Source organism: Rattus norvegicus, chromosome 8 (assembly GCF_036323735.1).
Source record: "Rattus norvegicus strain BN/NHsdMcwi chromosome 8, GRCr8, whole genome shotgun sequence".
Classification (NCBI taxonomy): Eukaryota; Metazoa; Chordata; class Mammalia; order Rodentia; family Muridae; genus Rattus; species Rattus norvegicus.
This window is the reverse complement of record NC_086026.1, coordinates 72,655,437-72,680,858: the sequence shown is the minus strand read 5'-3', so window position 1 is coordinate 72,680,858 and position 25,422 is coordinate 72,655,437. Positions and strand designations below refer to the sequence as shown.

The 25,422-nt window shown below is 42.2% G+C and overlaps 1 protein-coding gene across 10 annotated transcripts in view; it reads left to right on the top strand.

The window, feature by feature from the left end:
* Positions 1–25,422, top strand: part of Map2k5 (mitogen activated protein kinase kinase 5) — a 227,780-nt gene that overhangs the window by 67,537 nt on the left and 134,821 nt on the right. For all 10 annotated transcript variants that reach the window (XM_017595501.3, XM_006243229.5, NM_017246.2 and 7 more), the window contains 3 exons: positions 13,906–13,945; positions 24,469–24,537; positions 24,629–24,710. In XM_017595501.3, the coding sequence (XP_017450990.1) occupies positions 13,906–13,945; positions 24,469–24,537; positions 24,629–24,710 (191 nt within the window). The remainder of the gene's footprint in view (positions 1–13,905; positions 13,946–24,468; positions 24,538–24,628; positions 24,711–25,422) is intronic.

The window sequence follows — 25,422 nt, the reverse complement described above, 5'->3', positions numbered from 1 at the left end:
CTCAATCCTCAGATGCTCCTGCTCCTCCCACTGCTCAGCCACTCAGCTTCCTTCTAGGCGTGATGTCTCTTGCCTCCCTGCTTTGTTCATTGCCTTCTCTCAGAACCTTTGATCGAGAGTTCACTGTGACGGGAGCTTCCGCTATCTCAAAGGTATTTAGGCCATATATTAAAAGACATTACTCTAGTTAATGTGGAAAGTGTTAAAGGCTGGAAGCAGGCTGCTTTAGCTTATGGAAGAAATATGGAAGCCTAACCACATTAGCTTCGAGGGAGGTATGAGAGGAAAGGGGCGTCTCACCCAACTAAACAGGGAGGAACCAGCATGAGGCTGTTTGCACCTTTCTATGGCTGAATCTTTTCAACCGAGCCAAGTTGTTCATGTCTTAGGTTAGGTTGATTTATGAGGCCTATTTGGTTTGATACATAAACAGTCGGAGGGTGTTGCTTAACCACACATCATTTTATAACCGGCAGTCAAGCTTCCGTAGTGGGCTCTTAGGCAGAAGGAAGGCCGGCACAGCCCACGATTTGAAGCTTCTCTACAACTGCCTTTGACTTTGGGTTTTCTGTGGTAACAGCCAGAACTCGGGTAATGTGTTTATCTATTATGGAAGACAACAACTGTTAGCATGGATTTCTCTGAAACTGTTGGATTTTTTTCCCTCCTTGTGAAAGGCTATGGCTATTTCAGTGAGTGACAGACCTCCTTAAACTTCCAGCTGACTGTTACTCCCATCTTCCAAAGAAAAGGGGCAAGCATTAAGACAGCATTTTCATTGGCTGTCCCCACAGCTACTTTTCATATGGTTGCTAGTGATGTCATTGCAATTCAAAGATGACGTATGAGTGTACATTTAATAATTGAATCGGAATGTGGCACTTCTTAACTTTCTGTGCTACTAAGAATGAAAAGTTGCTTATTTTGTTCCCCCTTCTAAGAAGGACTGAAGCATCCACACTTTGGTCTTCCTTCTTCTTGAGCTTCATGTGGTGTGTGGATTGTATCATGGGTATTCTGAGCTTTGGGGCTAATATCCACTTATCAGTGAGTACATACCATGTGTGTTCCTTTGTGACTGGGTCACCTCATTTGGGATGATACTTTCTAGTTCCATCCATTTGCCTATGAATTTCATGAAGTCATTGTTTTTAATAGCTTAGTAGTACTCCATTGTGTAAATGTACCACATTTTCTGTATCCATTCCTCTGTTGAAGGACATCTGGGTTCTTTCCAGCTTCTGGCTATTATAAATAAGACTAATGTGAACATAGTGGAGCATGTGTCCTTGTTGTATGTTGGAGCATCTTTTGGGTATATGCCCAGGAGTGGTATAGCTGGGTCCTCAAGTAGTACTATGTCCAGTTTTCTGAGGAACTACCAGACTGATTTCGACAGTGGTTGTACCAGCTTGTAATTACAACAATGGAGGAGTGTTCCTCTTTCTCCATATCCTTGCCAGCATCTGCTGTCACCTGAGTTTTTGGAATCTCAGGGTTGTTTTGATGAAATACGGAGACAAAGTATGGAGCAGAGACTGAAGGAAAGGCCATCCAGAGATTGCCCTACCTGGGGATCCATCCCATATATAGACACCAAACCCAGGCACTATTGCGGATGCCAAGAAGTGCTTGCTGACAGGGGCCTGATTTGGATGTCTCCTAAGAGGCTCTGCCAGAGCCGTACTGATTTAGATGAGGATGCTTGCAGCTAACCATCGAACTGAGCATGGGGACCCCAGTGGAGTAGGTAGAGAAAGAACTGAAGGAGCTGAAGGGATTTGCAACCCATAAGAAGAACAGTATCAACCAACCAGACCCTCCTTCCCCCCAGAGCTCCCAGGGACTAAACCACCAACCAAAGAGTACACATGGAGGGAACCATGGCTGCAGCTGCATATGTAGCAGAGGATGGTCTTGCTGGACATCAGTGGGAGGAGAGGTGCTTGGTCCAGTGAAGGCTCAATGCCCCAGTGTAGGGAAATGCCAGGCTGGGTAGGTGGGAGTGGGTAGGTGGCTGGGTAAGCACCCTCAGAAGCAGGGGAGGAAGGAAGGATGGGATGGGGGGTTCCAGAGGGGAAACCAGAAAAGGGGACAACATTTGGGATGTAAATAAATAAAATATCCAATAAAATCAAAACAAAACAAAAAAAGAATGAAAAGTTGCCTAAATAAAGTGGATGGTGGAGTAATCCACTGGTTTGTCTTCTTCCAATCAAACTTTTTGTCAAATCTCCAGTGTTTTCTCTTTGGTCTTACCTTCTGGCATCCAGCCCTGATCTGATATATGTCCTGGGAAGCTCTAGGGCTGAGAAAAGAAAGGCAGATATCTATCTACCCATTGCCTGAAGAACACAGAACCTGTTTTATTGTTCTGGAGAACCACTTCTGTCTCTGCAACCTGCTAACACTGCAGCTAGCCTTGTAATTGCTTATTTTTAAATCAGCTTTTTTTCTTTTCGGTTCCCCCACGAGTCTGCGCTCTGAGACCCAGGAAGCAAAATAAGTACCTTCTCTTGCTTTCTAAAGTGTCCCCATCTACTTCCTGTTCTCTGCGCACAACCAGGGGATTTTCTTGGTCCAGGAGACATTTCCCACAATTGCTAGCTATCTCTAAATAATTCATAGGGTGATCCTCCTGCTTTTCACTAACTCTTCAGGATGCTATGTGAGAAGCAGAACCCCTGTTGGTTTGTGAAACAAGCAGCCTGGCCCTCACAGGACAGTGACAGTAGAGTCACTCAGGTGTGTCCTCTGTCACTGCAACTCAGTCTAGGCATGGGGTTACTTTTGAGTGCTTTCTCTAAGACAGGGAAAAATCAGTGCAGAGGTTCTCATGCTCATCTTTGATGAGTGTTTGCTGATTGATTGCTGTTTACAGCATCACATGAGTCATGCTCAAATACAAAGTGTTGATGTTAGGTTGTACGTCACCCTGTCTTAAACGTCCTCTGGTGTCATAGTAACCAGAGAAGCTAGATGCTCCCCAGAATAAATCCTCTTTGCACATGAATTTAAGTAACTTTATTGGACTTAGGTTCAGACACTAACACCAGGAAGTGCTGTAGAACTCAGATGTCTGCTTTAATTGTGTAAGCCTGCATGGGCTTTAGTGAACTCGTGTTCAGCTGTAGGCTATTTATTTTGTAAGCAGGAGTCAGTTGGGATGACTCACATTCTTGTGATTCTTCTAGAATGTGGAATTTTAAGCATAAACAATTTCAGTGAACACTGTAAGATATGGATACAGTTGGTCTCCTGCATGACATGTACTTGTGTGGCAATCCAGCATTGTGAACACCAGTTGTTTCGCCTTATGCAGGTGGATGCAGGACTTTTTTTTTTTTTTTTTTATTAACTTGAGTATTTCTTATATACATTTCAAGTGTTATTCCCTTTCCCGGTTTCCGGACAAACATCCCCCTCCCCCCTCCCCTTCCTTATGGGTGTTCCCCTCCCAACCCTCCCCCCATTGCCGCCCTCCCCCCATAGTCTAGTTCACTGGGGGTTCAGTCTTAGCAGGACCCAGGGCTTCCCCTTCCACTGGTGCTCTTACTAGGATATTCATTGCTACCTATGGGGTCAGAGTCCAGGGTCAGTCCATGTATAGTCTTTAGGTAGTGGCTTAGTCCCTGGAAGCTCTGGTTGCTTGACATTGTTGTACTTTTGGGGTCTCGAGCACCTTCAAGCTCTTCCAGTTCTTTCTCTGATTCCTTCAACGGGGGACCTATTCTCAGTTCAGTGGTTTGCTGCTGGCATTCGCCTCTGTATTTGCTGTATTCTGGCTGTGTCTCTCAGGAGCGATCTACATCCGGCTCCTGTCGGTCTGCACTTCTTTGCTTCATCCATCTTGTCTAATTGGGTGGCTGTATATGTATGGGCCACATGTGGGGCAGGCTCTGAATGGGTGTTCCTTTAGTCTCTGTTTTAATCTTTGCCTCTCCCTTCCCTGCCAAGGGTATTCTTTTTCCTCATTTAAAGAAGGAGTGAAGCATTCACATTTTGATCATCCGTCTTGAGTTTCGTTTGTTCTAGGGATCTAGGGTAATTCAAGCATTTGGGCTAATAGCCACTTATCAATGAGTGCATACCATGTATGTCTTTCTGTGATTGGGTTAGCTCACTCAGGATGATATTTTCCAGTTCCAACCATTTGCCTACGAATTTCATAAACTCGTTGTTTTTGATAGCTGAGTAATATTCCATTGTGTAGATGTACCACATTTTCTGTATCCATTCCTCTGTTGAAGGGGATCTGGGTTCTTTCCAGTTTCTGGCTATTATAAATAAGGCTGCGATGAACATAGTGGAGCACGTGTCTCTTTTGTATGTTGAGGAATCTTTTGGGTATATGCCCAAGAGAGGTATAGCTGGATCCTCAGGCAGTTCAATGTCCAATTTTCTGAGGAACCTCCAGACTGATTTCCAGAATGGTTTTACCAGTCTGCAATCCCACCAACAATGGAGGAGTGTTCCTCTTTCTCCACATCCTCGCCAGCATCTGCTGTCACCTGAGTTTTTGATCTTAGTCATTCTCACTGGTGTGAGGTGAAATCTCAGGGTTGTTTTGATTTGCATTTCCCTTATGACTAAAGATGTTGAACATTTCTTTAGGTGTTTCTCAGCCATTCGGCATTCCTCAGCTGTGAATTCTTTGTTTAGCTCTGAACCCCATTTTTTAATAGGGTTATTTGTCTCCCTGCGGTCTAACTTCTTGAGTTCTTTGTATATTTTGGATATAAGGCCTCTATCTGTTGTAGGATTGGTAAAGATCTTTTCCCAATCTGTTGGTTGCCGTTTTGTCCTAACCACAGTGTCCTTTGCCTTACAGAAGCTTTGCAGTTTTATGAGATCCCATTTGTCGATTCTTGATCTTAGAGCGTAAGCCATTGGTGTTTTGTTCAGGAAATTTTTTCCAGTGCCCATGTGTTCCAGATGCTTCCCTAGTTTTTCTTCTATTAGTTTGAGTGTGTCTGGTTTGATGTGGAGGTCCTTGATCCACTTGGACTTAAGCTTTGTACAGGGTGATAAGCATGGATCGATCTGCATTCTTCTACATGTTGACCTCCAGTTGAACCAGCACCATTTGCTGAAAATGCTATCTTTTTTCCATTGGATGGTTTTGGCTCCTTTGTCAAAAATCAAGTGACCATAGGTGTGTGGGTTCATTTCTGGGTCTTCAATTCTATTCCATTGGTCTATCTGTCTGTCTCTGTACCAATACCATGCAGTTTTTATCACTATTGCTCTGTAATACTGCTTGAGTTCAGGGATAGTGATTCCCCCTGAAGTCCTTTTATTGTTATGGATAGCTTTAGCTATCCTGGTTTTTTTGTTATTCCAGATGAATTTGCAAATTGTTCTGTCTAACTCTTTGAAGAATTGGATTGGTATTTTGATGGGGATTGCATTGAATCTGTAGATTGCTTTTGGTAAAATGGCCATTTTTACTATATTAATCCTGCCAATCCATGAGCATGGTAGATCTTTCCATCTTCTGAGGTCTTCTTCAATTTCTTTCCTCAGTGTCTTGAAGTTCTTATTGTACAGATCTTTTACTTGCTTGGTTAAAGTCACACCGAGGTACTTTATATTATTTGGGTCTATTATGAAGGGTGTCGTTTCCCTAATTTCTTTCTCGGCTTGTTTCTCTTTTGTATAGAGGAAGGCAACTGATTTATTTGAGTTAATTTTATACCCAGCCACTTTGCTGAAGTTGTTTATCAGCTTTAGTAGTTCTCTGGTGGAACTTTTGGGATCACTTAAATATACTATCATGTCGTCTGCAAATAGTGATATTTTGACCTCTTCTTTTCCGATCTGTATCCCCTTGATCTCCTTTTGTTGTCTGATTGCTCTGGCTAGAACTTCAAGAACTATATTGAATAAGTAGGGACAGAGTGGGCAGCCTTGTCTACTCCCTGATTTTAGTGGGATTGCTTCAAGTTTCTCTCCATTTAGTTTAATGTTAGCAACTGGTTTGCTGTATATGGCTTTTACTATGTTTAGGTATGGGCCTTGAATTCCTATTCTTTCCAGGACTTTTATCATGAAGGGGTGTTGAATTTTGTCAAATGCTTTCTCAGCATCTAATGAAATGATCATGTGGTTCTGTTCTTTCAGTTTGTTTATATGATGGATCACGTTGATGGTTTTCCGTATATTAAACCATCCCTGCATGCCTGGGATGAAGCCTACTTGATCATGATGGATGATTGTTTTGATGTGCTCTTGAATTCGGTTTGCCAGAATTTTATTGAGTATTTTTGCGTCGATATTCATAAGAGAAATTGGTCTGAAGTTCTCTTTCTTTGTTGGGTCTTTGTGTGGTTTAGGTATAAGAGTAATTGTGGCTTCGTAGAAGGAATTCGGTAGGGCTCCATGTGTTTCAATTTTGTGGAATAGTTTGGATAATATTGGTATGAGGTCTTCTATGAAGGTTTGATAGAATTCTGCACTAAACCCGTCTGGACCTGGGCTCTTTTTGGTTGGGAGACCTTTAATGACTGCTTCTATTTCCTTAGGAGTTATGGGGTTGTTTAACTGGTTTATCTGTTCCTGATTTAACTTCGATACCTGGTATCTGTCTAGGAAATTGTCCATTTCCTGAAGATTTTCAAGTTTTGTTGAATATAGGTTTTTATAGTAAGATCTGATGATTTTTTGAATTTCCTCTGAATCTGTAGTTATGTCTCCCTTTTCATTTCTGATTTTGTTAATTTGGACGCACTCTCTGTGTCCTCTCGTTAGTCTGGCTAAGGGTTTATCTATCTTGTTGATTTTCTCAAAGAACCAACTTTTGGTTCTGTTGATTCTTTCTATGGTCCTTTTTGTTTCTACTTGGTTGATTTCAGCTCTGAGTTTGATTATTTCCTGCCTTCTACTCCTCCTGTGTGTATTTGCTTCTTTCTGTTCTAGAGCTTTTAGGTGTGCTGTCAAGCTGCTGACATATGCTCTTTCCTGTTTCTTTCTGCAGGCACTCAGCGCTATGAGTTTTCCTCTTAGCACAGCTTTCATTGTGTCCCATAAGTTTGGGTATGTTGTTCCTTCATTTTCATTAAATTCTAAAAAGTTTTTAATTTCTTCATTTCTTCCTTGACCAGGTTATTATTGAGTAGAGCATTGTTCAATTTCCACGTATATGTGGGCATTCTTCCCTTATTGTTATTGAAGACCAGTTTTAGGCCGTGGTGGTCCGATAGCACGCATGGGATTATTTCTATCTTTCTGTACCTGTTGAGGCCCGTTTTTTGACCAATTATATGGTCAATTTTGGAGAAAGTACCATGAGGAGCTGAGAAGAAGGTATATCCCTTTGCTTTAGGATAGAATGTTCTATAAATATCCGTTAAGTCCATTTGGCTCATGACTTCTCTTAGTCTGTCTACATCTCTGTTTAATTTCTGTTTCCATGATCTGTCCATTGATGAGAGTGGGGTGTTGAAATCTCCCACTATTATTGTGTGAGGTGCAATGTGTGTTTTGAGCTTTAGTAAGGTTTCTTTTACGTATGTAGGTGCCCTTGTATTTGGGGCATAGATATTTAGGATTGAGAGTTCATCTTGGTGGATTTTTCCTTTGATGAATATGAAGTGTCCTTCCTTATCTTTTTTGATGACTTTTAGTTGAAAATTGATTTTATTTGATATTAGAATGGCTACTCCAGCTTGCTTCTTCTGACCATTTGCTTGGAAAGTTGTTTTCCAGCCTTTCACTCTGAGGTAGTGTCTGTCTTTGTCTCTGAGGTGTGTTTCCTGTAGGCAGCAGAATGCAGGGTCCTCGTTGCGTATCCAGTTTGTTAATCTATGTCTTTTTATTGGGGAGTTGAGGCCATTGATATTGAGAGATATTAAGGAATAGTGATTATTGCTTCCCGTTATATTCATATTTGGAAGTGAGGTTATGTTTGTGTGCTTTCATTCTCTTTGTTTTGTTGCCAAGACGATTAGTTTCTTGCTTCTTCTAGGGTATAGCTTGCCTCCTTATGTTGGGCTTTACCATTTATTATCCTTTGTAGTGCTGGATTTGTAGAAAGATATTGTGTAAATTTGGTTTTGTCATGGAATATCTTGGTTTCTCCATCAATGTTAATTGAGAGTTTTGCTGGATACAGTAACCTGGGCTGGCATTTGTGTTGTCTTAGGGTCTGTATGACATCAGTCCAGGATCTTCTGGCCTTCATAGTTTCTGGCGAGAAGTCTGGTGTGATTCTGATAGGTCTGCCTTTATATGTTACTTGACCTTTTTCCCTTACTGCTTTTAATATTCTTTCTTTATTTTGTGCGTTTGGTGTTTTGACAATTATGTGACGGGAGGTGTTTCTTTTCTGGTCCAATCTATTTGGAGTTCTGTAGGCTTCTTGTATGCCTATGGGTATCTCTTTTTTTAGGTTAGGGAAGTTTTCTTCTATGATTTTGTTGAAGATATTTACTGGTCCTTTGAGCTGGGAGTCTTCACTCTCTTCTATACCTATTATCCTTAGGTTTGATCTTCTCATTGAGTCCTGGATTTCCTGTATGTTTTGGACCAGTAGCTTTTTCCGCTTTACATTATCTTTGACAGTTGAGTCAATGATTTCTATGGAATCTTCTGCTCCTGAGATTCTCTCTTCCATCTCTTGTATTCTGTTGGTGAAGCTTGTATCTACAGCTCCTTGTCTCTTCTTTTGGTTTTCTATATCCAGGGTTGTTTCCATGTGTTCTTTCTTGATTGCTTCTATTTCCATTTTTAATTCCTTCAACTGTTTGATTGTGTTTTCCTGGAATTCTTTCAGGGATTTTTGTGTCTCCTCTCTATGGGCTTCTACTTGTTTATTTATGTTTTCCTGGAGTTCTTTCAGGCATTTTTGCGATTCCTCTCTGTAGGCTTCTACTTGTTCTCTAAGGGAGTTCTTCACATCTTTCTTGAAGTCCTCCAGCATCATGATCAAAAATGATTTTGAAACTAGATCTTGCTTTTCTGGTGTGTTTGGATATTCCATGTTTGTTTTGATGGGAGAATTGGGCTCCGATGGTGCCATGTAGTCTTGGTTTCTGTTGCTTGGGTTCCTGCGCTTGCCTCTCGCCATCAGATTATCTCTAGTGTTACTTTGTTCTGCTATTTCTGACAGTGGCTAGACTGTCCTATAAGCCTGTGTGTCAGGAGTGCTGTAGACCTGTTTTCCTCTCTTTCAGTCAGTTATGGGGACAGAGTGTTCTGCTTTGGGGCGTGTAGTTTTTCCTCTCTACAGGTCTTCAGCTGTTTCTGTGGGCCTGTGTCTTGAGTTCACCAGGCAGCTTTCTTGCAGCAGAAAAGTTGGTCTTACCTGTGGTCCCGAGGCTCAAGTTCGCTCGTGGGGTGCTGCCCACGGGCTCTCTGCAGCGGCAGCAACCAGGAAGACCTGTGCCGCCCCTTCCGGGAGCTTCAGTGCACCAGGGTTCCAGATGGTCTTTGGCTTTTTCCTCTGGCGTCCGAGATGTGTGTGCAGAGAGCAGTCTCTTCTGGTTTCCCAGGCTTGTCTGCCTCTCTGAAGGTTTAGCTCTCCCTCCCACGGGATTTGGGTGCAGAAAACTGTTTATCAGGTCTGTTTCCTTCAGGTTCTGGCGGTGTCTCAGGCAGGGGTCCTGCCGCTCCTGGGCCCTCCCCCACGGGAGCCCAGAGGCCTTATACAGTTTCCTCTTGGGCCAGGGATGTGGGCAGGGGTGAGCAGTGTTGGTGGTCTCTTCCGCTCTGCAGCCTCAGGAGTGCCCACCTGACCAGGCGGTTGGGTCTCTCGGATGCAGGACTTTTTAACATTTTGTTTTCAAACTTTTCTTCTCACTTAAAGATTATTGGAGAATTTTTAAAAAATATTTTATATGTGTACCACATGTATGCCTGGTATCTAAAGAGGGCAGAGAGGGCATCAAATTCCCTGAAACTGGAGTTGCAGGCAATTTTGAGTGTTGGGAACTGAACCTGCGTCCTCTGGAAGATCATGCGGTTCTCGTAACCGCTGAGCCATCTCTCCAGTCTGTGGTGATTATTCTTAACATAGATTCTCCTTGGGACTTAGATGAATGTAGGCCCACATATCGCTTCCCTTCTAAGCTTCACTAGACTCTAACGTCTGAAAGTACAAGCAGTAGAATCACTTGCACTGGTCCCCACGTATTGCCTTTGTGGTGGGGAGTCACACGTTTCCTGTGCACTTACCAAGTCCTTGGCATTAGGACAGACATAAGACCAGCATTCGTGGCCTCTCTGGTCTGTTGTGAGTTTACCAGAAGATCCTCTTATGTCCTTGACTACTTCTTTTTCCTCCCTGGCCTCAGTTTAGATAGGAAGCTTTCACCCCTACTCAGCTCAAGTTCCTCTCACCCCTTGCTGGGGACATTTCTCAGCTCACCCTTAGTTTCAAACTCCTCATCCAGCAGCTTCTTTGAAGCTTTCTGCTTCTATCTGTACCTTCTATAACTTGGAATAAAGGCCAAGTGGCATGGCCTAGGAGAAATGAGACAGCCCAGTTTCCACTGCCTCTTTAGCTCATGTCTCTCACTTAACCCGTTGTTCATTGTTTCACACACGGTTGCACCCTGGGCCTTCACACTTGCTCCACTGCTTGGACAAATGATGTGTGAAGGTGAGAGAGGTGACAGGAGCTAAGACTGTCTGAGGCTTTTACATTGTTTGCAGGGGAATAGAAAACAGTTAACTTTATATTCTGTTAAGTCCGCTCTGATAAAAATGCTCTAGTCAACAAGAATGCAGTAGACAGGTGCAGGAGAAAGGTAAAAACAAAAGAAGAAAGTGGTGGGAGGAATCCCGAATATATCAGTTGTTACAATAGACAGAAAGATCTCCGCTTAATAGATTATGTAGATTGAGTTTTTAGAAATATAGCTCCTTGCTAGTTTAGATTAGTTTGGAAGAAATTCATAAAACACAAAACCACAAAGATACACTAAAGTTAAGAGGAAGAGATGGGAAAGGACATCCGACCAACAAAGCAGGAGTACCAACAAAACCTTCTCTAAAAGCTTATATATTGGTGTATGACAAACTTAAAAAAAAAATTACTACACATAAGAAGGGCTGCTATAGATGCTATAAGAAAAGCAAACTGACTTAGCAACCGTAAGCTAATATGTAATTAATAACAATCTTAAAATACGTGAAACAAAATCTTGTACAATCACCCAGAACATTTGATCAATCCACACAGTTGGAGAATGTCTCAACAATCAATTGATCAGATAAAATTAGTCTGTGAAAGATGTTTTTAATTCCTTTTATTCCTGTGTGTTTAAGTGTGACTGCATGTCTATACAAGTACCACAGGAATGCAGTTGCCTGAAGAGGCCAGAAGAGTGTGTCATGCCCCGGAGCTGGGGTGACACGAGGTTGTGATGCACCCAATGTGGGTGCTGAGAATCAAACCCAGGCCTTCTTCAAGAGCAGGGATCACTCACCCACTGAGTCCTGCCAGCCTGAAATGGAAGATTTTAACATCACGGGCATCGTGTGAATCCTCCTACCTCAAAAGATCTAGGTTAAAAGTGGATCTTCCCAGTTCTAATGATTTAATTAAGAAAAGAAATCCCTCACAGGTTCTCATGTTCTAGCATTTACATCAGCTGTTGTACCTTGTGCCATCCCCAGGTGTCTGTAGTGTTTGTTCAGTTTTACAGGGGACTGCTCCCCAAAGGCCAAGTGGAGCACACAGGGAGAAGAGCTAAGAAACCCTCATACAAATGCTTCCTCCCTTCTCTCTTTGGAACAGGTAATTACTGTGGCAACAACAAACTAATTTGAAGCGTTAGCTGTTAATTAAAGCATTGCAGAGGTGTATAGTTGTCTTTTGGTGTAACCAGAGCCTCCATTCAGACTTCATTAATCACTTTACAGTTAATGTGCTGAGAAAGGTCGAGACAATTGAGACGCACTATCTGCTGAAAGTAAACAAGCTCTCCCTCCAGGTAGGACGCTGCTCAGAGTTGAGTTGGCTCGGCTTGAGCTGCTGCTGCCTTTGCCATCCATTTCTCCCTGATGATGAAATGTGAAACCGGCCCTGTCCCCAGACTGTAAACCCAGCCACAAGGTGTCTTTATTGCTCGAAATGGAACCCAAACTTTTCATGGATGAATTAGCGTGCGTCATAATTAAATCATCAACTCTCCTTTTAATTCACTTGGAAATGGGAGACCTTTCTTTTTGGGAAAGAGATCAGCTTTCTTGACAAGCTAATTAAGTTGCCAAGCTGCCCAGTGAGGGATATGTATGTTGGGCTCTCTGCTAATCATGCTTCTGTCGCTGCATCTGGTCTCAGAAGTCCACGTGTCGCTCCTTGTTCAAAGGGCAGCACTGCCCTTCCAGTGTTTGTCTTTATACTTTAGTCCTTGGCGAGCGTTCTAATACTCAGAGCTTGAGTTGAAGTTGGAAGCATCTGGAATATACTGGTGGAAATAATGTTATTATTTAATCTTTCATATTGAATTATTTATATTTACATGAAAGGGCATCTAAATTCTTCACATATATTTTAAAGAGCACATTCCAACAACTTCTGTAGCCACTGAGGGAAATTACCAGTGTGCTGCAAAGTTTGACTATATCACAAATCAAACTAAGATCTGACGTGTAGCTTTGCATTAATGTAGTTTTGCTTTATGAAGTGTGATGGTTACACAGATGGTAGATAATAATTTCTTATAAAAACAGGATTAATATATGGGCTTCATTTGTAAAATGTTGCATCCTTTTATACAAAGCCTGAAAGGTTTCATTTATTTTTTAAGTGTGTATGTGTATGTTTGTGTGTATGTATGTATTATGTATGTATGTATTATGTATGTATGTATTATGTATGTATGTATATGTCTGCATACATCTACTCTCCTAGTATTGACTGTAGACTCATAACTAAACCATTTCTATAAATCAATTGATTTCATAACATTTCTTGGTGCTAGATATGGTGGTGCACATCCCCAGTCCTGTTAATATTTTCTTAACCTAGGTTATGAATTACTCCAGTGTAGCTGGGTATTTTAATTACTTTTCTAATACTGTGAAAAAGGACCAAGGCAGCTTTAAAAAGAAAAAGCGATTTTAGACAATTAGAGTCTATGTTGGTGGGGCAATGGTATGGTGGTAGGAACAGCTGAGAGCTTACTTATATCTTGATCTACAAGCTAGGAATAGAGAGCAAAAGAGGCACTGGGAATCCTTAAAGCCGGCCCCCAATGACACACCTCCTTTCAACAAGGCCACGTCTTCTAATCCTTCCCAAATAGTTTCACCAAGTAGAAACATTGAAACATGTAAGCCTGGGCGGCGGCTGAGGGGGAGCATTCTCATTCAGACACCACCTGAGCCTAATTCTTTAAGGAAAAGATGAGCCACCTGCTAAAACCTCATTGGTGTATTTCTCACACCAATGTTTTAGTAAGCCAGTCAGAGCTCATCCTGTGATTGGTGATTATTTTGATGAAATACAGTGATATGGTTTCTCTTTCTATGTACCTTAAAGAAAAGCAAAAACCTTCATTTTGCTGCACATACACAACTATAGACACACATACAGTGATATAACAAAGGCTCTCAGGTCAGAGAACCTGATCTAGTTTTAAGGTCTGGTTCTGCCACTGTGTGTGCGCATGCCACTTAGGCATGGAGCAGACTGTTGAAATCGCTCATTCTTCAGGGCCCTGCCTGTTAGGGAGGTAATAATAGATAGCCTGTGACTTTTGAGCAGTTTTAAGATTCATAATCACTTTATAAACCTTGTTTAGCCCCACAGAAATCCACATTGCTAGCATGAGTCATTGACTTGAAGGTCTATCCCCCATTGAGCCAGAAATGTTTGGGGTGACACTATGTCCTTAACCACTCTATAGGTTACCTAATAACATCAAGTAACTTTGTTTTTCTTTTTTCTTCCTATAGAGCATATCATGTCCCAAGTGGGAAAATCTTAGCTGTAAAGGTAAGCATTGGGTATATTTTATGCAAATTTGTATGTGTGAGAGTCTGTGTGTAGGGGGGGGGGGTGGGTAGTGGTCCATGTGGCCTATACACATAGAAATCAGAGGAGGATGCAGGTGGCCTGTTATGTCACTCTCTACCTTCTTCCCATGAGACACAGGGTTTCTTACTGAGTCTGGAGCTAGGCTGGTCCTGTCTTGTCCTCCCACAGTGCTGGACTTAGGGAAGCAGGCAGCCATGACAGGTACTTTATGTAGGTGTTAAGCCGTGTGCAGCCATTGCTGTTACCTGCCAGGCCATCTCCTCAGCTCTTTTATAAAATCCTTGGTGCTCACTGATTTCCTTTCCCCTCTCTGCTTCTGTAACCACACTTACAGCAGTAGGCTATTTGCTGGGCCATGGCCAGTCCCTCCTGCAGTCTAGCAGTGATCTACCTTTACAGACACATCCTCTGCCCCTGCCTGCCAGCTAGTGACTTCTTGCCATGCCATGTCTCTGGGCCTTGAGTAATGGAAGGTTTTAGTTTTTGAATAGCTGCTGTGTGCCAGGTATGACACTACATGTTTTAAACAGTCATCTTTAATCCTTAAAACTATGAGGTAATTCTCACCAATTTTAGATTTGAAGAAAGAGGGACTCATGGGGCTGATTTATGCAAGGTCATTTGGGATAGGCAAGGTTAGGATGTTCACCTGACTCGATAAAGCTAATGTCCTCCGGTGCTGTGCAGCCTATGTACAAGTGACTGCTGTGCAACCCTCTCTGTCCACCCAGCCTTTCACAGTTCATCTCTGAGATGCCTCTGTAGCACCATCCACAGTGAGAAACTGGTTTCTTTCCCTAATGTTTCAGTTTGTATTTCTGTGCCTTATATTTTAAGGAAATTAAGAATTTGCAAAATGGTTATCTCTTTTTATTAAAGTTAAACTAGCTCTGAGGCTCAAATCTTCTGGATTCTAGTGCATTCCATAGTTCCCTTCCCATCTCACACCTAGCACAGCACCTGCGTCATATAGGGCATCATGAGGTCTACTTTTAATAACAGATAGCCCATGTGAGGAGGTCCAACAGAAGTCTCTGAGGGTGCCTTCTTTGAAACTCCAAGCAAATCATATCCACACACGCAGCTTGGGAGATAGCATTGACATCTTCATAGGTCTCACATTTATACAGGAGGAAATGGGTGCAGAGTCCCTGAAGTAGGCACTGTAGGCTAAGCTGTATCCCAGTCTTCCCCTGTGAACCCACCTTGATCTGTTTCTGTTTCTCTCCTGAGCTCCCTTTGATCAGAGAGCACTCCCCTCCCCTAAGTGAGCAGTGTTTTCCTGTCTGCCCACTTATTTGTTCCTTTCATGTCAGAAGTCTTAGATTATGATACTGTTGATATATTTAAAGACTCAAATCTTGGTTCAGTTATGCCAAGAGAGAAAGAATGTGTCACTACAGATGACCCATAGCCCTTGGCCTTGCAAATACAATATAAAATTTTCATAATTCCATACATTTTAAGATATACATAACATAGGCTAATATTAAGATTCATAGCCGTGATTATTTAACTGGGTGTGGCAGCTGTTTCAGGAAAGAATTAAAGGTTACATTGTAAAGTTATATTTTCACTATATGAGAACTGCTGGGGTTTACAAATAAACCATTTCCCAGACTGGACCTTTAAACTGGGATTTCAAGCAAGAACTGTACTGTGTCTGCAAACTGAGTCAAATGGTGGCTGATTTTTGTATTTAGGCTTGATCTTGAGAACCAAAGCAACAATCATGTAGCTCATAAAATGCTTAATTTTGGAGAAAAATACCATTTCTTCAAAACAGCCAGTCATGGTGTGTTAGTTCTTAAAAATTTATTAGTTTTCAAATATTTAGAAATTCTCCAAATATTTTTCAGTTACTGACTTATATTTAATTTACTGTGGTCTAAGAACATACTATATGATTGGGATTACTTTAAATTAATTTGGCTCAAATATGGTCTTTGTTGGTGAAACTTTCCTGTGCATATAAAATAATATATCATCCAAAGAATATGAAAATTGTTATGTAAATCTTTGTTAGATCAAATTGGCTTTAAGTTTTTATATATTTCATATCTGAATTTTTCTTCATGTTCTATCAAGTACCAAACAGGAATGTTAAAATCTCCAACAGTTAGATCTTGGTCTGGTTGTTTTTTCTTACATTTCTGTCACTCTCTGCCATAGTTTTTGAAGATGTGCTATTAGTTTTGGTAAGGTTCTTTTCATTTGGATGAATTGGCCTCTTTATATTAATGTGGTGACTGTTTTGTTCATAGCAATCTGTGCTCTGAAATCCATATTGGTTAATAGTAATCTAACTACAGTAGCTAGATGTTTACTAGTGTTGGCCTTTTACTTTCAACATAGTGTGTCTCTACATTGGAGATGAGTTTCTTGTAGACAGCATGTAGTTGGGTCTTACTTTATAATCTATAATCTAGTCTGATCTTTGCTTTTTAATTAGGGTGTTGGAACCATTTACATTTTCTGTGATATGATATGATTTGGTTTATATCTCTTGTTCTTTGTGTTGTTTCCATTTGTCCTGATTATGTACCCATTCTCCCTCACTGTTTCTAATGATTGTCTAGAGCTTATAGCATCCTTCATTAGTGTATCATATAAGATCCTTACAATAAGAGCTGTGCTAGTCAGTGATCTATTGCTGTAAGGAGACGCCATACTCTAGGCAACTCTTATCAAAAGAAGCATTTAATTGGTGGCTTGCTTTCCTAAGGTTTCCAAAGTTCTGAAGAAACAAGTCTCCATGATCATCACAGGCGGTAGGGATCTAGATTGCCTGGACTTTTCTTTTGAATTTTGAAGATCTGATTTCAGTGTTGTCTTTTATTTTCCAGCCAGGTGCTGGCTGTCCTTTGTGTTCATTGCTGCTCCATGGATCGGCCCTGGCATCTCAGAGTTCTTTCTTTGTTAGAGGTGATGGTCACAGTTTACATTGTATAGTTATGCTGGGCTTGGCTGTGATGCTTTTTCTTCAATATGCTTGAGGTTTGTTGAAATTCTTAAATATGTGGGATTTTAGCTTTCATCAAATTTGGAACACTTTACCCTTTTATCAGATCATGCTCCCACATTGGGAAATTTGCCTGCCTTGTTGGCTTCTCTACTCATGGTCTTTTACCTGTTTTGGTTTTGAATAGTTCCTGTCCCTTCCCATATCTTCACAGATCTTTTCTCTTCATTAGCTAATGTGCCATTTCTCCTACCTACTGTGGTTTTTCATTTATAATGTTCTTTTTATCCCTAAAAAAGTGTAGGTAGACCTTTTTGCTTTAAGAATATTTTTCATGTTGTTATTTGATGTGGCCTACCTGTTTTCTACATTCTAGAGTATATAGGGTAAATTATTACAACTGTGCTGGATAAGTTTATATCAACTTGGCAGAAGCTTAAGTAATCCTAGAGAAGGGATTCTCAACTAATAAAATGAGCTGTGGGCAACTCTATATGGCATTATCTTAATTTATTATTAATAAGGTACAGTCCAGCCCATTGTGAGTGGGACCATCTCCAATTTGGTGGTCCTGGGTTCTGTAAGAAAATAAGCTAAGTGGACCACGGGGAGCAAGTCAGTAAGGAGCAGGCCCCCCTGTGGCTTCTGTATCAGCTCCTGCCTCCAGGTTCCTTCCCTGTTTGAATGGCTGTCCTCTTTTCTTCCAGTGATATGGAGGTATAAGCCAAAGAAGCCCTTTCTTCCCCAGTTTGTTTCTGGTCATGGTGTTTTGTCATAGCACAGCAACCCTGACCAGGACAGACAAGCCAGCCAGTGGGCATACCTAGTAGCTGTCATGTATCTCATTTCTGGGTTACTTCCAATGGGTTCCTTTTCCCTTCATTTTGGGTTGTATTTCTTTTTTATCAGGATACTGATAATGTGTTTTTTGTTTTTTGTTTTTTGTTTTTTTCTGAAGCTAGGGACCGAACCCAGGGCCTTCCGCTTGCTAGGCAAGTGCTCTACCACTGAGCTAAATCCCCAACCCCCAGGATACTGATAATGTAGCATAGGTAGCTAGATAGTTTTGCATCCTATGAATATTCTTTTTTTAATTGGTTATTTATTGACATTTCAAATGTTATTCCCGTTCCCAGTTTCCCCTCCACAAACCCCCTATCCCCTCCCCCTCCCCCTGCCTCTCTGAGAGTGCTCACTCACCTGCCAACCCACTCCAGCCTCAGCACCCTAGCATTCCACTACACTGGGTCATCGAGCCTTCACAGGACCAAGGGCCTCCCCTTCCCAGTGATGCCCTACAAGGCTGTCCTCCGCTACATATCCAGCTGGAGCCTTGGGTTTCCCCCATGTGTACTGTTTGGTTGATGGTTTAGTCCCTGGGAGTTTTAGGGGGTCTGGTTGGTTGATACTGTTGTTCTTCCTATGGGGTTGTAAACCCCTTCAGGTCCTTCAGTCCTTGCCCTAACTTCTCCATTGGGGTCCCCACACTCAATGCGATGTTTGATTGTGAGCATCCACATCTGTATTGGTCAGGCTCTGGCAGAGCCTCTCGGGACAGCTATACTAGGCTCCTTGGCATCAGCAATAGTGTCTGGGTTTGGTGTCTACGGATGGGATGGATCCCCAGGTAGGGCAGAATCTGGATGGCCTTTCCTTCAGTCACTGCTCCACTCTTTGTCCCTGTACTTCCTTTTGACAGGAGGAATTCTGGATTAATATTTTTGAAGTGAGTGGGTGGCCCCCTCCCTCAGTTTGTTCTATGATGCTAGTGACTTTGAAACAATCCAATGTTTTACTTACTTTTGCTTAAAATACCAAAGCAGCAGTCAGTCTGCAATGAATTTCCCCATTCTGCTGAGGTGGGATTCCTGATCCAATGGCTAAGGAAACACAGGTCGCAGGGTTAGGGTTGCTTGCTCTGGTTCTATCCTCCTGGCCTGGGTAACTTCCAGCTTCCAAGTGGAGCTCATCGCTCTACTATAGACTCTGATGTCTGTCACGCTCCCTCTGGTGCCCTGCCAGCCTACACTGGCACTCTTGGACTTCTCTGCCCCAGGCTCTGTCTTCTCAACTTAAGGAGACTGAGTGCAGCCTGCTTTCTCCCCCTGTACAGGGACTAGAAGACTGTTCAGTCAGTGAACTGAGCAGCCTAAGCTTGCTCCTCATTACCAGTCTCTAGATGTGGTGCTGTCTGGCTACTGCCCAGAACACCTGGAGACCTGTTGATTTTTCTGGTGTGGTGTGACAGGAGTGCGTGTGTGTGTGTGTGTGTGTGTGTGTGTGTGTGTGTGTGTGTGTTGGCTTGTGGGTTTTGTTTGTTGTTTCACCATATATCCCTGATTAGTGTATAACTTTCTGTGTAGACTGAGCTGGCTTCAAGTTCATAGGGATCTGCCTGCTTCTGCCTCACTGATGCTGGCATTAAAGGCGTACACCATGATGCTCAGCAATCTGGGTTATTTTGTTTGCCTGGCTTTGGTTCCTTTCCTTTCTTGTCACACTGTAATCCAGATGGCTGCTTTTGTAAGACCATTGGCCAGCCTCAGGATCATTCTCTCAGTAAAGAGAAGTTGCAACTTATTGATGATTTATGCTGCTGAGTATTTTACATATATTATCTTTATTTTAGACTTTTGCTACTGTTCCTGCTTTTCATTTAGCAGATGCAGCACAGTTAGACAATTTTCCCAAGGTTCTACACTTAGAAAGCCAGAGGCCAGGATGTAAACCCTGCCTTTGCTGTTCTATACCCCTAGATTGGCTTCCTAAAAGCATTGTCTCCTCTTAAAAGTATTAAAAGGCACCATGTTACTTCTGTACCTGTTACTTTTCTCACAGCTATGAGAAGATGCCCTATAGGAGCAGATAAAGGGAGGAGGGCTCACTTGCTCCAGAGTTGAGTGTCCAGCCCTCATGGCAGCAGGAGTGGGAGAAATGAAAACTGCTGTTCTCTTCCTTTTCTCACTTGTATTTGGTTCAGGACCCCAGCCCTGGAGTGAAGATGCCTACCTGTAGGGTGGGTCCTGCCAACTCAGTTAACCCAATCTGACCCCCTTACAGACACACCAAAGGCTGGTGTCCTAGGTGATTCTGGACCTGTGAGATTAGCAATCACCATCAGCTGTCACATGGCCCAAACAAACTAAGCACACCCCTAGGTGGGTGTTGGGCATCTCCACATGCATTAGCAGTCTGCTGCTGCTTTACATGTTCCTACATTTCCTGGTCTCTGTGCATTTTGTTCTGTTTTACTTGAACTTGTCACCTCATCTGAACCTAGGTTGTTGCTGGGTTTCTTTTTTTTTCAACAAGTTAATTCATGTGCGCCTCTCTAATTAGAATGCCTTCATCCATGTCTTCAACTATTAGAATTCCTAACAGCCTTCAAGAGCCTGCTCTTTGATTCTGGATAAGCCCTGTCACCCTGTTGTATGTACCAGTCACCTTTTGGAATTGTTGGAATGTGATTCCTAGGGGCGGTCATATGCCATCTCACACATGGTGGTTAGTATCATGTCTGTTTCCTCCAATGGATCGAAATCTCTTTAAAATGGAGAACAGAACCAACCACTTTCTTGCCTTACCTACAGGGCCTAGCACTAAATGCAGTGTCTTAACACATAATTTACTGATTGAATACAGTTTTGTTGTTGTTTAATTCATTCATTTATCTTTTGAAGTAACATTCTGAAAATAGGTTCAGCAACATACAAAATCCCCCGATGGCCTTTGTATGGACCATTACTTGCCCCCAGAATATTTCTTTGCTGCCTTTGTTATATTAAAGGGTAAAATGGAAGGTTAAGACTTAGAAGTGCATTTGATCTTTTCCTGACCCTCTCCTGGCTTTGTGTGACTTGAAGCATGTCACTTGAACCTCTCAGTGACCCCAGTTGCCTGGTGTCACAAGGGGGACTGTGCAGAGTAGCAAATCACAGTCCTTGTCTGAGCAGATTCCCCTGCAGGGCTCTGCTGCCAGCCTAGAACCTTGGGGGTTTTCATCCCAAAGTCAGTGGTCAATTGAACCACACCGTGACTGTCCTTGGACCAGTTCAATGAGAGTACTACACAGAACTTTTCCAACTTTTAGACATTCCTGACTGAATCCTCCTTTTCACAAACAGCAGCATATTGCAGCTCGTCCTTTCTCAGATTTGAGATTCGATAAGAGAACTTAACAGGTTTTTGTTTTTAAAAGGAAGACAATTTTAAGAAAAATAGAAATGTCTCTATAGCATACAATCTAGAAATTTCTTTGTGTCACACAGCACATTTAGAAAATTACGAAAACCACATGTCAGAAGTGACTGTCTGATCATCACCTGCCCACTTGCTGGCTCGCATTTACTGGCTTTTGTTTGTTTGGTGTAGGTAGCCAGACCATTGCAAGTAAGTAGAGCAGAAAGCAAACACCAGCCCTGTTAGCCGTCTAGAAGCAGAACCTCTCCACCATTAGTGCCTTCCGTAAAATCTTTCCAACAGTAATGCTCGGGGAATTTACTGGCCCCTCAGGATTATTTTCTGATTGGGAAAAGAGTACATCTACCAGGGTGTCTTAGCGGTATATGTGGCAGGCGTTGACGGTCATTCCCGAGTGCTTTGGGTTTCTGCAGCTTCTAAAGCAGCATTTAAATGGACCATTTGATTAATCATTTGTATCCTGACTGTAATCCTCCCAAGTTTCCTTTCTGAGTTGTACATACTGTAAAAGACAATTATGTCGCCACAGATTAAATAAGTGAATTAAAACAGAATAGCGGCTTAATTTGACCTGTGATTTTGTTCTCTTTGCCTTTAGTAGAGCGCATGCCACTCCAGCAAATAAATGAAGTCATCCATGACAGCTCGTGATGAATTGCCGTATTTATACTGTATATTTTAATAGTCTCACACTAATTTAAATTGAGCACAGAGTAAATTATAATTCAGTCACTTGACTGCTTGTATTTAACTTGACAGCGCATCCTGCGCGTCCTGTCCTGGAGGTGTAGCAGAGGGAGAACAGTGGGAAGGCAGGCAGGCAGGGACACCCAGCTCCTTCTCTTATCTCTGAAGCACTTGGCTCAGCCTGAGGAGAGAAGGTTCAGGCCATCCACACTGTGCTTGAACTTCAAAGGGGAAAATCCACATTCACTGTAATTTTCTCCCTAGCCTTCAGAGGAAGAATGGTCTGGTTTATTTTTAGCAGTTTTAAAGCTCACTGGCAAGAATGCTGGGGGAAAGGAAATGCCACGCTTCCAGAAAACAGAGCTTATGCACACGCACTGTGGCAGCATGGAGTGGCCTTCCTCCCTGAAATTTGCAGAAATGACCTGATTTGCTTTTTCGGGGGTTATGGACTCCCCATTCTCTGGACTATAGCAAGTCTCAAGAGAGCTCCAAACCAATCAGAGACCAGCGGGTGAGCTTCATGAATTTAGCAGTCCCAGTCAGGTTTCGGTCCGTGTGGCACTTTGTTTTGTCGTGTGTTTGCGTCTTTGGTTCTTTTTTTTTTTTTTTTTTTTTTTTTTTTTAAAGATTTATTTATTTATCATATACAAGTACACTGTAGCTGTCTTCAGATACACCAGAAGAGGGCATCAGATCCCATTACGGATGGTTGTGAGCCACCATGTGGTTGCTGGGAATTGAACTCATGACCTCTGGAAGAGCAGTCGGTGCTCTTAACCGCTGAGCCATCTCTCCAGCCCGCGTCTTTGGTTCTTGATTCAATGGCAGACATCATACGATCCATCTCCCTGTCTGATAACAGCACATCTGGGGTTCTGCTCGTAAGGAACACTTTAATTAAGGTCCAGCTCAGACTGGGCGCTGCCGAGAGGCCTTGTCCTCGGTGCTGAGGAGTAATGCGTACTCAGACCCTGCCTTGCCCTTGCCCTTATAGCCCTCAGCTCTCTGAAGGCTTTTAGGAGATGCCGGGGCATTAAAGCCAGTTGTGGTAAAGATGAATAAGGGTCAAGCAAGGGATGAATTCCGATGAAGGGTTTTGAGGTAGGTGTCTGAGGTGATGAGGCTTTCAAACTGGGTCTAAAAGGTCAAACTCTCTTTCGTATTCAGTGACTGTGGAGTGGAAAGAGGAAACACTCACAAGGCAGCGTGGGTGGACAGGAAGGAAGCTGTGTAGGAAGAGTGAGAGGAGGGTTAGCCGCCACTCCGGAGTTACAGCTTACTCCACATGATGGGAACTCAAGCGAGGTTCTTGTTCAAGGGAAAGATAAGGTCTCAGGAGACTGCCATTAATTCCAAAGTATTGGCTAGCCATATGCAACCCCATTCCCACTTCTTACTTAAATGAATGCCAATGTTAGAAATATGAATATTAGAATAGTCATTTTCTTTTCTTGTGGTTTACATCATTCCTATTTTTGCTTTATTCAGTATAATGATACATAGTCTTCATTTGAGATACGAAGTGTAATTCAGTGCTGTAATTGTGTAGACTGACGCTGTTGCAGCAATCCTGAAGGTTAAGGGTTTACCCAGAAGTGTTTAAAATCAAACTCTGCCACAGTTCTTAAGAATTTTTCTCCACCTATTTTATGTCCTTACTGTCTTTTGAAAATATTTTTTAAAAGGTTTTTTAAAACTTGGCTTCACTGAAGTGCGTGGTGTTGAGCTGGGGTTGTGACTGGTAGAATGGTTGGCCAGCATTCGTGAGACGGTTTAGTTCAATCCCCAGGGCGCACACCTGCCTGAGGGAAGAGAAAGTCTTTGAATTAAACTAGAGCATGTCCTAGGCAGGAACATTGGGTTCACACACTTGGACATTTCTGTGTCTAAGGGAAGAGGAAAGTCTTTGAATTAAACTAGAGCATGGCCTGGACAGGGACATTGGGTTCACACACTTGGACATTTCTGTGTCTAAGGGAAGAGAAAGTCTTTGAATTAAACTAGAGCATGGCCTGGACAGGGACATTAGGTTCATACACGTGGAGATTTCTGTGTGATAAAACCCACCTTGGTGGCAGATACTTAAGGAAAACCACAACACGTCAGGAGGTCCTGGCGAAGCGTGGGAGTCAGGTGGGTGAAGACCTTTCCTGCTCTAAGTCTGTCAGCATTTATAAAGAAACATTACCCACATGGGAGGAAATAAGGTGACAGGGTTTTCAAACTCCCATTTCTTTTATTTCTGAAAATCCCATTTTAAAATGTTCTTTTATTTACCATCCCCTCTGCTTATCTCTGAGCCTGCTCACAGGGCTCTTCTCTTTTAATGATCTTTTCTGAAAATAGCCAGTGTGGCTCAAATAGGGCACATAAATTGAGTGTTATAACTTAACTGACTTTTAAAGCCATTAATGCTGACCTCTGAGACCTGGCTCCTTCCAGGGTCCCATCAATCACCTCTGTACCGCCTCCTCCAGCACAGAGGCTTAGCTACAGAGACAGCTTGTTTTGGCGCTGGGGGTTATGGGGATGCTGCATAAAGAAACCATATTTCTTTAGTTCTTATGTTTCACGTGCTATGTACCTTAAAGGCAGACAAATATGCTGATGCTGCTGTGTGTCTCTTTAGGTTATTCTGTTAGACATCACACTGGAGCTTCAGAAGCAGATCATGTCTGAGTTGGAAATTCTTTATAAGGTAATGTTTTTCTTGGTCACTGTTATCTGTACACGTGCATACGGTGTTAGCTTCTGGCTGTTAAACTGCTTTTGTCTCATTTTTGTTACAGTGTGACTCATCGTATATCATAGGATTTTACGGGGCATTTTTTGTAGAAAACAGGATTTCGATTTGTACAGAATTCATGGATGGTGAGTTATTCCTTTTAAACTACATTAAAAATGATTTTGGAATCGATTGACTTAGCGTTGCTTTGATACAGATGTCAAGTAGACATGAGGATGACTGACATGTGTCAGTGACTGCCTTCTTTACACCAGCAGGTCTCTGCCTGTTAAGGTTTCTGGTGTTGAATATCTGTAGCTTGGCTGTAATTTCAAGAATGCAAGTTAATTTTCTTTTACTAAAGATTTAAATAGGACAGATGACACACAGGTCCAGTCGACGCGAGGTGCTTGCTGCCTCTGTGCAGTCTGCCTTTGCGGGAAACAGATGTTCTGTTCTTTTAATGTTTCAGTCCCCAAAACAGATTTTCTTCTAAAGAAATCTATTAACCCAATGTCCTGTGTCTTTCAAAAAGAAATAGGTTCTTAATTGTTAGACAAGAAATTGTTTTCAGCACAGCTGTTTAGCTGAGATGCGTTTGGCTCTCTTTGGTTGTCAGGCCTGTCCTCCCCTGCTTTTCATTCATGGCTCTCAGCAGCTCTCCCTTGATCTGAATATTGTGACAGGATAGAGAGTTCTCGAAATTCTGTCACTGAAATGTTGTCATTATTCTTGACGATCTATTTTATCTAGACAAATTTTCACCTTTTACGAGGTCAGTTTTCGGTATCTAGCCTCCATTAAAATGCACCATATGTGCCTTTCTACTCTCTTAGGTACATGCACATACAACACAGA